Genomic DNA, 12,301 nt, shown 5'->3' on the forward strand with positions numbered 1-12,301 from the left:
TAGTTTAAGTCAAACTACAACATGTGGAGTGAACTGTTCTGAGTCCTCCACTGCTGTTGATCTACAGGGCCCAGTTTTTTCAAAAAATGTAATCTGGATCAAATAGATCCGGATTTGGAAATCCAATGTTTTGCCATTCAGGATTACCTGATCCATCTTACTTTTATGCCAGTTTTTTAAAGGAACATTAGATTGGATCACAAACATTGTGATCCAAATACCAAATTTCAGGATTACTAAATCGTGTTTACCAGAACCTTAAATAGAACCAACAGTGTAGCCTACTGGTTTAGCAAAGAACAATAGGTAGGCAAAATACCGGCAGCCACAAATAGCCATTGGTTGTTTCAATTTTTAAGAAACAGAAACTGTAATAAACAAACATTTTACATTCTTTATTTTGTTATAATGTTAAATTAAAAAAACAAAAACAACATTGTCCAATTGTCAAAAATCATTAGATCATTAATATATGCTTCAAATATGAAGAAATTTAGATATAAATCAGTAAACATTGATTTTGCGATCATTCACTTAAAAAAAAACTCTGATTTTATGTGGTTCGAAAAATCACAACTGACTCCCCTCTTCTGATAGAATCAGGATAATCTGAGTTCAAAGTTTTGAAAAAACCCAAAGGGCAGGTCTGATCCAGGTCACATTTATAATCGGATTAGTTAGTTAGTTCGGAATCCCTCTTTTGCTTTTGAAAAACCCATTTTCAAGATTTGATCCAATCTGTGATCTGAAATCCCACTGGATTACTTTTGAAAAACTGGGCCCAGAGGACTCTAAACATTTGAGCTTCTTTTCAGATCAGTTCAGAAGTGATGCTCTGTTGTGACAGCAATGATGGCATCATCCAATCCCTCCTCAGCCTGGGTGGGTGGGATCGTGACCACGGAGATGGGCAGGTCATTCCCTAGAGTCAGCGCAGGTTAGAACAATAAACTCTGTTAATCTGTTGATGACAACTGTCAGTAATCTACACCAGAGAGGTAATATGAGTTTGATTGATTTTAAGGTCAGGGAATGATTCAGAGTGTTACCTGTGTCTTGATATAAAGACACCATGATGAAAGTCGAGATGCAGTACGGACAGAACACCACCAGGTGGATGACTAGTCTTAACACAAGGTGGAGGTGGTCTGAGGCCGAGGGCAGAGCTGCAGAGGTTGCTGGGCCTGAGGTCTTTGGTTTCCCTGTAGAGAGAATCAGCTGTCAGGTGAATATCTGGATGAATGAACTCCTGAAATCAAAGGTAACCTCCTCACCTGTGACAGAGACCCAGCTGGATGGAGACTCTCCAACACTGCTGATGTTGCACTTGTAGAGGCCTTCATCAGACCTGGAAACATGGTGGATGGTCATGTGACCTGCAGACTCAGTCCTGATGAAGGAGTCATCTTTATAGAAACCAGCTGGGAGGTTGGAGGACCTCTCTGTTTTACAGGTCAGAGTGAGGTCTTCTCCCTCCATCACAGGGAGGACAGGACTCTGCAGGATCACTGGTCCACCTCAACACAGAGACAAACTACAGCATGTCATCCATTCACACACAGCTTCATCAACACTGACTCCACAGTCTGATCTTACCAGTGACAGTGATGGTGATGCTGTTACTGGTTGCTCCCTCTCTGGACTCACACCAGTAAACTCCACCGTCCCACTGAACCATGTAGCCAATTTCACAGGAGGAACCGGAAGGACTTCCCCAGCCATCTCCACACCGTGTCCCGGTGTCTCTAGTTGTGTTCCTCCTCAGAGTCCATCCAGCAGAGCTGTCGTCGTCCTCACAGCTCAGAGAGACAGACTGTCCTTTAAACAGCTGAGAGCTGCTGGGACTCACAGTCAGAGAGGCTGGAAAGAAAGAGGAAGTGGTAGTTAAAAAAAATTGTTTTGTAATCTTGTCCTTGTTTTTAGTACTTTTGTTTCAAGTCAACTTAGCACTTCATTTAAATATGAACTGATGTTGTGTATTGTCCCAAACAGGTCTCTCTTAAAGGAACACGCCAACTTATTGGGACATTAGCTTATTCACCGTATTCCCTAGAGTTAGACAAATCGATACATACCCTTCTCATCTCCGTGCGTTCTGTAACTCTGTCTGACCAATATATTAACCTCACTGTGTGTAATGTTTTTTTTTTTTCATCTTTATCTTTATCGTTTTCTACTTTTGTCCACGACAAGTATCTCTACATTGAAGCTACTCAGAGTTTCAAATGGATGTGGTTAACCATATCTGGTATTCTGGGGTAGTTTCTGTATGTGAATGAGTGCGTAGGAGCCTGCGGAAGTAGATGTACAGAAGGAGAGATGTATCATTGTTAATGTACAGGTTTGATAAATACCCAACTTTTTGTTCGTACAAACGGTTGACAACTTGTTGTACACATGCTTTAATTAATGAGGCTTCTGGCTTCTCAATGATAAACTGCTCAAAAACCTCTATTGGAACACTCACAATAAACCCCTACACATTCTAAAAGTACTCTAAATATGACCTTTTCCATCTAAAAAAAAAAGTTTACTGACCTTGGTTTGTTGGGCAGCTCAGCAGTGAGGTCAGAACTAAAGAGATAAGACATTCAGGTTAGTTCCAGTTTTGTTCAGTTCAATGTTTAAATAATAAATAAAAAGAACACACATTAAAACAGGCTTTACAATCATTACTTTCAAAATGGCACTCATAATTTCAACGTTTTGGCAGCATTTTGTAAGCCAAACATGGCTGTAAAATCCAGACTATAGATTTCTCAGTTTTCGTTGTATTTCTTTCAGCTGATGTTTTAAGAAACAAACAAAGCGTTTACTTACAGAGCAGCCAGAGTAGAGTTGTGTCCTCCATCCTGACAGTTGGCGAAATGATGTCTACACTTTTTTCACTTCATAGTCATAGTACATCAAGTAAACCCTCCTTCCTCTGCGCCTGGCAGTGTCATTTCTGAGAAGCCACCTTGGCCAAAGTTGAATACTTTAGTTGCACATGCAAGCATTCTGTCATGCAGGCAATATAAGCATATACATACATACATACACACTCATGCATCTGTCATAACATGAAAATGTGTACTAGTATGAGAGTATGTGTGCATAAGTATGTAATGTAACTAAAGAATATATGTATATGCATTGAAGTACTCAATTTGGCCAAGGCAGCTTCTTATAACCTTGGAAAAAACTGTAGGTGTAGTTCGGAGGAAGTGAGAAGAGACAGACATAAATAGACTGGGTAGCTGCACACTATGAAAGTACACACCAATAATCAACCAGAGGCCTGTACTGCAAATTAAGATCAACATGCCCTGCATTTCTTTCAGTTACCCGGATTCACCAAACCTAACAACCGCGGTCCCGCATAACCTGTGTCACGACAGTGGTTAACAACTAGTTCAATCAACCCAGGGTTTCCCAATCCAGCAACACGCACGTTCACGTAAAAGAGGTGGTGTTTGCTATATATATCTAATCACAAACATCTACCAGAGCCGCATATTTCACATAAGAAGAGCAAACTATAATTCTACATAAATATGAAGAACACAGACACGGTTTAACAGGCAAAGGCAATACAGTCGCTGCCTCCTAAAACAGGAAGGAAAGCACTTCCCCATCAGTCAGGACCAAGATCTGACCATAATTACACTTGTGCTTTCCATAAAATGTCGTTGCTTGAGCCTATTATATTATCAGTTGTAACCCTGGCAGTGGCAAGTGATTGTGAGAGAAAATAAAAAATATAAAAACATAATTAAAACCGTGTGCATTGGCAACATACGGCTCAAGAAGCCATCCGCTGAGAATCCACATCTTTCATAAAGATACCCATCAAGGGACCACAATGGAAATAATCCCCAGGGCTTTATTTTGTTATCCTGACTTTGTTTTTTTATGTATGGTGCATTTCGTATTTTATAACGAAATGGTCAAATAAAATCAATCAATCAATCAGGGAATGTTAACGAGGTTGTCGGTCTCTAAATGCAATGTTAAGCCTGGTTCACACGGCAGGATAATTGTGCCGATTTTAGCCCCGATTTACCCCTTCTGACAATCTTAAGGATGCTCCGATTATCGTAACATAATCTGATCAGATATTCCTGCCGTGTGTGGTGTCCCCCGGGGACAAACGAGCAAGCAATTATTTCTTATTATTATTCTTATTATTTATTATTTCAACGGTTATTAATCTGTGTAGTACGTAACGACATTTCTATGAGAAAAAACAACAACTCACCTCCATATCATGATGTAGCAAGTATAGTCCATGCTCGCGTTGTCTCCACTTCTTTGACAATCGCCTTTTCTTTTGATAACGTTTTTTTTTTTCTCGGTTAAAAACAAACTACAAACTATCGCCATCGCGGACGAAGATGTCCGCCATGATTCACAAGGTACGGGTGTTTTTACAGGATGGCGCTCTGAGCGGAGAGCTACGTGACATATGCCACTACATTGCTGAGGACTGGCGGTTAAATCGTCTGTCGTACAAACAGAGCACGCCAGGCAGACACAAAGCTGACAACCTCACAGATGGATGCCGTGGAGATGGGCTCATACATAGGCCACACGCAGCGGAGCACTGTGGACTTGTGTCGGTCGCACGGACACGCAAGGACTTCCAGAAAAGAGGCTCTGCATGTGTCTATGACAACGCACGGACCATCGTGGCTGCGCGACCAGTACCACAAGTAGATATGGACATTACACATTAACACTGTGTAACGCCGATGACCTGCCGATGTGCATTCAACCCGCGCTGGACTCGTTCATAATGAATCAGCCATCCCTCTGTGAGGAGAGAATCTGCAGTGGAGTTCAGACACTTCAATGATAAACCAGAGATTGGCTTCATGGTCAAAGATAGCTTTTGTAGAATTAACTTCAGTCTTACGCCGGCTTTTAAAAGTAACGAGTAAAGTAAAAAGTTACTTTCCATAGGGGGTAACTAAGTAAAGTAAAGGATTACTTTTTTAACCTGTAAAATACGGTTGAAATTTCATGCTTTTTGGTTTTAGCGACATACCCAAATTAAAAGTGGTACAGCTTCCATATACTTTGACACTCTGGGATTTGTTACAAGTGTCACAGTTATTCTAGGCCTTACAGACTGAGAGTTACAGAGGCTAGAATGGAGGATTTTTATTTCCGTCCAAGTCATACATCTGTAAAATGATTAAAATAAAATACTGTAAACACATCTGGGAAGATACAGATACACCTAGGCCATAGCCACATGTCTCAGCTTACTATAGAACAAGAAGCCAGAAGCCAAAAGACTCAAAAATTGATTTTATTGATTTTAGTTATTTCATATTACATATGAAATAACTATATACATAAATATATAGAAATAAGTCATTACTAATAGTACTGGGAGTGATTTCCTCATAGGAGGCCCAGTTTTTGCTTTGACTGAGCTCCTGTCAACACAGGGTTAAAATGTCATGCCCATATTTGGTATCATTTGAATTGTCTGCTCATTCGCTAAAAAGCTAGACGGGTCTTGTAGCATTTAAATCTAACTGGTCCGAGTAAATGTCGATTGTCGAAACACCGTCCCTGACATCAGCTAGTCCGTTTTTCATTGGCTATATCAGAGGCAAACCTGAACGGATTGGCTAAAATGAAGGACCAATCAAAAGCTTAGAAGCTATGGAGCTCAGTGACGCCCACAACAAGCATGTAACAAGCTGGGTTGAGAAGCTACCGGCGATTGAATCGTGGAAATGAGAAACTCTTTCGCGTTTTTCCGTTGTGATTCGGCCAGAAACGTCAACATTGTGAGGCGAACAGATCGTTTTGGAATATAAAGCTTGTATATTACATTTCCTTGGACTCTTGGGGATTTACGAAAATCAAGTTTTGGGCAAAATACCCCTTTGTTGCTGAAAGGACAACGAAAAAAGTTATGCATGCACTCTCGCCTCTATACAACAGCTGCGCCATTTACGGCTGAATTGTTTTATTTTCTGTTACTTTGTAACAATTGTGTAACTGCTATAAATCATCTCAAGCTTTGTATGTGGGCTTAGATTAATCATTACAGGCGGTGCTTTCAATTGGCGTGGTGCTTTGCTGTATATTTGGAAGATTTCATGCTTTAAAGTTATGAAAACGCTAATGAGTGGAAGTTTTAATCGAGATTACAGCGACACCCCAGCCACAAAGTGTGCTGTCAAAGGCACAGTGAAACAGAACTAGCGAGTAACGAGCAAACATTACTTTTTAAAAGTAACTTCCCCAACACTGGTAACAAGGGAACCACGGTCGTGATACCCAAACCCCTGGGTTGAACCTGAAGTTACCTCGTTAACGCCAACTCTTGCTTCGTAGCACAGGCATTTGGTTCATTGCCAAGTAGGTTTCACAACAGTGGTGTAGTCTAGTTTTTTGTAGTGAGTACAGTGTAATTTTTTCCCTCCCAGCATTAGAATCGTTAGAGAGTCATTAGAGAATTTCCTGTAGTTTCTGTAGGCTAATGTTAACGTCTGCTACAGTGTCACTCGAAGCAGCAGTATAGCTTCAGTGGCAGGCTTACCAAACACTGGTAGAGTGTAGTTTAAATTTGCTTTCGTTTCATATATCTACTTCAGGGATTCACTTGAGTTAATTTCAAATTTGCGACAGAGGATGGCTGCCAAGCAACAGTGTTGTTGTTCCTAGGGAACTCGCTACACAGACGGGGTGAGTTTATGAAGTGTGAAAGTTCTCTCACAAAACAATCATTGTCACGTAACATTAGTCTTGCGCTTTTGTAAGTGGATATACTGAAATCCTTGACCTTCCCTAGTGGCTGTACTCCGTATTACTATGTATCACGTAGACTACACCACTGTTTCACAACAAGGAGTTTGGGTTGGTTTGGTCAACATATGAATATTTGCAAATTATTTGTAATAATGTGACATGGTACGAGATTAGGCCAGCAGAGGTCCTGGAGGGTCATAGTCCACCAGAGAGTTGTCCAATGAGGGGGGCGTCATCGGCAACCTTTGCAGCTCGACTGACTGGTGGAGGTGCAGCTTTTGCTGAACTGTTTGAAAAAAGAAGGATCATAATAGATAAGTGCTGTGCAATTGATAAAAAAATATAATTGCCATTATGATTTTGGTTGAATGAAATAAAAGTTTCCACAGGAAAAGTATTAAGGTACATTTCACAGTTCAAGGTGTTTTCACTGTTGATTAACTTCAATAAATGCAACATCTTTCATAAGGTCAATGGGTAGGTCAATGAGTAAGTATTGACCAAAATAATCCTGATTATGATTTTTTTTTTTTTATAATCAAGCAGCCCTATAATTAATGCAGCAGAACCAGCGATATTGTCTTTATAATTCCACACATTCTTCTTCCTTCTCAAAACTTAGCGCCTACATTATCAACAATGCAATGGTGGGGTACTTTGGAGCCTCTAGCCTGCAGCCGAGATGAGCAGCAAGCTACAGAGGTCTGTGAGTTCACTTCCTGCTCACCACATCAGGTGGTATTAGATATGGACAACAGGAGCATGAATGACTAGTGATGATCAGCTGTTGCTGTCTGCAGATCCAACAACAGCTGCTCCACATCTGCTCAAAACAATAAACCGCTTTTAGATACAAAGACAAGTCTATCTTTAGGGAAATGACAACTACAGAGTGACAACATGTAAGGAAACATCTTTATTAATTCATCACAATCAACGATGTTCCTCTCTGTGATTATAAACTAACAAGAGACTAACTAAATTGCTACACAGAGGAAAATGCAGATTTAAAACCAACTTCTACGTCCCCCAAACCTCAGACCCCCTCCACCTTGTGTTGAGACTGGTCTGGTCTACCACCTGGTGGTGTTCTGTCAGTACTGCATCTCCACTGTCCTCACAGGAAACATGTTGAATCACTGACCTTACACACACTCAGCACATGAGGGTGGGTATAATCTGAGAGAACAAATAAACTTTAAAAAACTCAAAATAAGAACAACTTTAAAAAGTATGTGCATCACGACCTGTGGGGTGAGTGTGTGGAATGGGTTAGACCAGGTGCTTAAACATAATGTTTAAAATGTTATATAAAAGCACATTATTAAAAGAATATGATGAGGAAGAGAGATGATTGTGAAGGTGGGTTAGTGTACGGATTGTTATGGGGTAGTGGATTATGGAAATGGGTTGTTGATTTACGTAAAACGTAAAAAAAAATAATTGGTTTGGTAGGTGTAAAATTAGATGTATTGTGTATTGTTGTGTATATTGGTAATCCTGCTGTAAAAACATATGATATATAAAGGAATAAGTTAAAGTTGAATGAGGCGTGGGAAACATTTCAAGCTTTGGCTTCATCCTGCTCCTTTTCAGACAGTTTTTGAAAATATTAATTGTAATAGTATTTTTAATATTATTTGTAACACTGTATAGACATTACTCTTTTTCCTGTGGTGTGTTGCTGAGCACTTTTGAATTTTTATATATTTTTCTTTTATAATTTTAAGAGCTCTGTCAGTTGTCAGATTAACTGAATGGCCAGTGCTTTATAATCATCATCAGCAGGCGGTCACCTCAGGAGGGGGAAGCGGGGAACCATCCAAGCTGTGTACAGTAAGGATGGCACACTGTTGACCTCAACTGAGGAGGTAATAGGGCGGTGGAAGTAGCACTTTGAGGAACTCCTGAATCCGACTAATACGCCCTCTATGTTAGAGGCAGAGCTGGAGGATAACGGGGGATTGTCGTCGATTTCCCAGGCGGAAGTCACTGACGTAGTCAAACAACTCCACAGTGGCAAAGCCCCGGGGATTGATGAGATCCGTCCAGAAATGCTCAAGGCTCTGGGTGTGGAGGGGCTGTCCTGGTAGACACGCCTCTTCAACATTGCTTGGAAGTCTGGGACGGTGCCAAAGGAGTGGCAGACTGGGGTGGTGGTTCCCCTTTTTAAAAAGGGGGACCAGAGGGTGTGTGCCAATTACAGAGGTATCACACTTCTCAGCCTCCCTGGTAAAGTCTACTCCAAGGTGCTGGAAAGGAGGGTTCAGCCGATAGTCGAACCTCGGGTTGAGGAGGAACAATGCGGATTCCGTCCTGGTCGTGGAACAACGGACCAGCTCTTCACTCTCGCAAGGATCCTGGAGGGAGCCTGGGAGTATGCCCAACCGGTCTACATGTGTTTTGTGGATTTGGAGAAGGCGTATGACCGGGTCCCCCGGGAGATACTGTGGGAGGTACTGCGGGAGTATGGGGTGAGGGGGTCTCTACTCAGGGCCATCCAATCTCTGTATGACCAAAGCGAGAGCTGTGTCCGGGTTCTCGGCAGTAAGTCGGACTCGTTTCAGGTGAGGGTTGGCCTCCGCCAGGGCTGCGCTTTGTCACCAATCCTGTTTGTAATATTTATGGACAGGATATCGAGGCGTAGTCGGGGTGGGGAGGGGTTGCAGTTTGGTGGGCTGGGGATCTCATCGCTGCTCTTTGCAGATGATGTGGTCCTGATAGCATCATCGGCCTGTGACCTTCAGCACTCACTGGATCGGTTCGCAGCAGAGTGTGAAGCGGTTGGGATGAGGATCAGCACCTCTAAATCGGAGGCCATGGTTCTCAGCAGGAAACCGATGGAATGCCTTCTCCAGGTAGGGAATGAGTCCTTACCCCAAGTGAAGGAGTTCAAGTACCTTGGGGTTTTGTTCGCGAGTGAGGGGACAATGGAGCGGGAGATTGGTCGGAGAATCGGCGCAGCGGGTGCGGTATTGCATTCAATCTATCGCACCGTTGTGACGAAAAGAGAGCTGAGCCAGAAGGCAAAGCTCTCGATCTACCGGTCAGTTTTCGTTCCTACCCTCACCTATGGTCTTGAAGGCTGGGTCATGACCGAAAGAACGAGATCCAGCGTACAAGCGGCCGTAATGGGTTTCCTCAGGAGGGTGGCTGGCGTCTCCCTTAGAGATAGGGTGAGAAGCTCAGTCATCCGTGAGGAGCTCGGAGTAGAGCCGCTGCTCCTTTGCGTCGAAAGGAGCCAGTTGAGGTGGTTCGGGCATCTGGTAAGGATGCCCCCTGGGCGCCTCCCTTGGGAGGTGTTCCAGGCACGTCCAGCTGGGAGGAGGCCTCGGGGAAGACCCAGGACTAGGTGGAGGGATTATATCTCCAACCTGGCCTGGGAACGCCTCGGGATCCCCCAGTCAGAGCTGGTTAATGTTGCTCGGGAAAGGGAAGTTTGGGTCCCCTGCTGGAGCTGCTCCCCCTGCGACCCGACACCGGATAAGCGGACGAAGTTGGATGGATCAGCAGGCGTTCCTGAACTCTTGCCCTTACGTCTTTTATATGTCAGGACACCAACCACTGCAGCAGTTACAAGAAGCAGAACACCTGGAACACCTGCTGCCAATACAACGTATAGGCTTACTGGAGAGGAGTTTCCATCATTGGAACCTGAAGTTAAAAAAAAACACGAGTCAGGACATGTGTTGGTTAGCGGAGCAGCTTTCATCCTCTTTGATGTTTGAAACTGCAGCTACAACATGATACAGAAAAAGAATAAAGTGAACCGTAAGGCTATTTATTTACTTTAAACATCAGATAAAGTGTCTCTAATGTAGCTCAGCGTAAATTCAGTCAGGTAGACACCTATTATGTTGTCTCTCTTCTCTTTAACTGATCAGCTGGGCATTGGGTGTTACGGTTCTGTATACCAATTAGAATCGGGTACTTAAGTTCTAACCAATCAGAGCAGACTCCCTTGTTTTAAATCGGTTCTCTCTCTTTTTTCTGTGAATGGAGACTAATCTCCAAATAATTGTTGTACCTACTTGGTTATATCTTATTAATAAATATTTGCATATCTGCAACGGAGTCTCTCCTGATTGAAATACAGGTGATGCTTAGTAAATAAAGTAGTCATGTAAAAAAATGTAACCGACGAATTTCTCCATGAGTCCGCTATGTAAATAATAATAATGTTATGTTACCTAGCTTGTTGGTAGCTAGCTAACCTGCTAATGCCACCCACCGTGCTCTAATGCTAACTGTTGACAGAAAATGAACTGAACAAAGTCATCACCTATGTGACGATAGCAATGTGTTTTCATCACTACGACAAATGTGTGAATGAAACATAAAGTGGTTTACTTTTACTAACTTAATGTCCGCCCGGACAGCTACTGCTAATGTTAGCTAACGTTAGCTTGCTGATGCTCAGTTCAGCATCATCTGGATTAGAGAGAAGAATCACTTCATCTGATGTTTAGAGAGAATAAAACAGCTTTCCAGCCGACTTACTGGAGTTTAGCAACTACATACAAAGCACAAGAATTCCATAAATAATATATAGACTAAATAATAAAAATTAAGACAACAGGGCGTATGAAATCTAATTGGTGCAGGGTATAAGTGAATGCTGTAATAAGACTGTATTCATATCTATTAATGTAGCTTCATATTTTCATTGTATTTTTCTATTGTATTTCTGATACACGCACAATAATTCCAAAGCACCTGTACAGCTCTGTACCTGTGCTAATGGCAATAAATATCTTTTCTTTTCTAATATCAGATGTTGATAAAAGCATCTTCATCTGCCTACAGGCCAAGTTAGATAACTTATATATCCATCCTTAGAACCTGAAGATGAATAAAACATATGAGTCAGTAAATGTGTGATAGTGGAGCAGTCTTCATCTCCTCTGATGTTAGAAACTGCAGCTACAACCTGATACTCAGAAAAACTCACTGAGAGAGACTCACTCACCTGCAACCTGCAGTTGGATGATCGTGATTGGCTTAGAGTCTATAATGGCTCTCTTTTTCAGTCTTGAACTATCCGGTGCAACGCGACACTCGTATTTTCCTCTGTCGTTGACGTTCACCTTCTTCAGAATTAAAGACACGTCTCCGTCCTTCAGCTCTCTGTCCACCAGGTCCACCCTGTCCTTAAAGGATGGATGCTGGTAGGTTATATCCAAGTGTCCATCTCTGTAAAAGAAGACATACTCTGGCTCCAGGTCAGGTCTGCTCCACTCTACAGCTATGATGGAGGAATCAGCAGCCTGACATGGCAGAATGACATCATCTCCAGGGCGCGCTGTTACCAAAATCACGTCTGAAAAACAATAAAAAAACTACTATTAATAATAAGAAGTCATGTTATTTCAACAGTTGTCTCCAGGTGTGTCCCTGCAGAAGGTCTCTGTAGAGTCTCACCTGATGGAGGCGTTCGCTGATCTGTCCCAACCGCAGAGATATCACAGGACTTTATTACCACAAGGTCAACTCTTTACAAGACTGGGATGTGCAACATTCACGCAGCCAATCAGAGCTATGGAAACAT

The 12,301-nt window shown here is 42.2% G+C and overlaps 1 protein-coding gene across 1 annotated transcript; it reads right to left on the bottom strand.

The window, feature by feature from the left end:
* Positions 1–475: 475 nt before the first annotated feature.
* On the bottom strand, positions 476–2,911 carry LOC114545247 (low affinity immunoglobulin gamma Fc region receptor II-like). Its single transcript, XM_028563536.1, has 5 exons — positions 2,821–2,911; positions 2,539–2,574; positions 1,597–1,860; positions 1,050–1,517; positions 476–922 (listed from the first exon to the last, which is right to left on the bottom strand). Exons 1-4 carry the CDS (start codon positions 2,849–2,851, stop codon positions 1,222–1,224), a joined length of 627 nt encoding a protein of 208 aa, XP_028419337.1. The 5' UTR covers positions 2,852–2,911; the 3' UTR covers positions 476–922; positions 1,050–1,221.
* Positions 2,912–12,301: the final 9,390 nt, after the last annotated feature.

Source organism: Perca flavescens, chromosome 19, assembly GCF_004354835.1.
Source record: "Perca flavescens isolate YP-PL-M2 chromosome 19, PFLA_1.0, whole genome shotgun sequence".
Taxonomy (NCBI): Eukaryota; Metazoa; Chordata; class Actinopteri; order Perciformes; family Percidae; genus Perca; species Perca flavescens.

Bases quoted from the DNA above. Each gene is read 5' to 3' on its own strand.
- LOC114545247 (XM_028563536.1), bottom strand. From the start codon at position 2,851: ATGGAGGACACAACTCTACTCTGGCTGCTCT. The intron at 2,575-2,820 runs GTAAGTAAACGC...TTATCTCTTTAG, and splicing joins AACTCTACTCTGGCTGCTCT to TTCTGACCTCACTGCTGAGC. The intron at 1,518-1,596 runs GTAAGATCAGAC...CTCTGTGTTGAG, and splicing joins CATCACCATCACTGTCACTG to GTGGACCAGTGATCCTGCAG.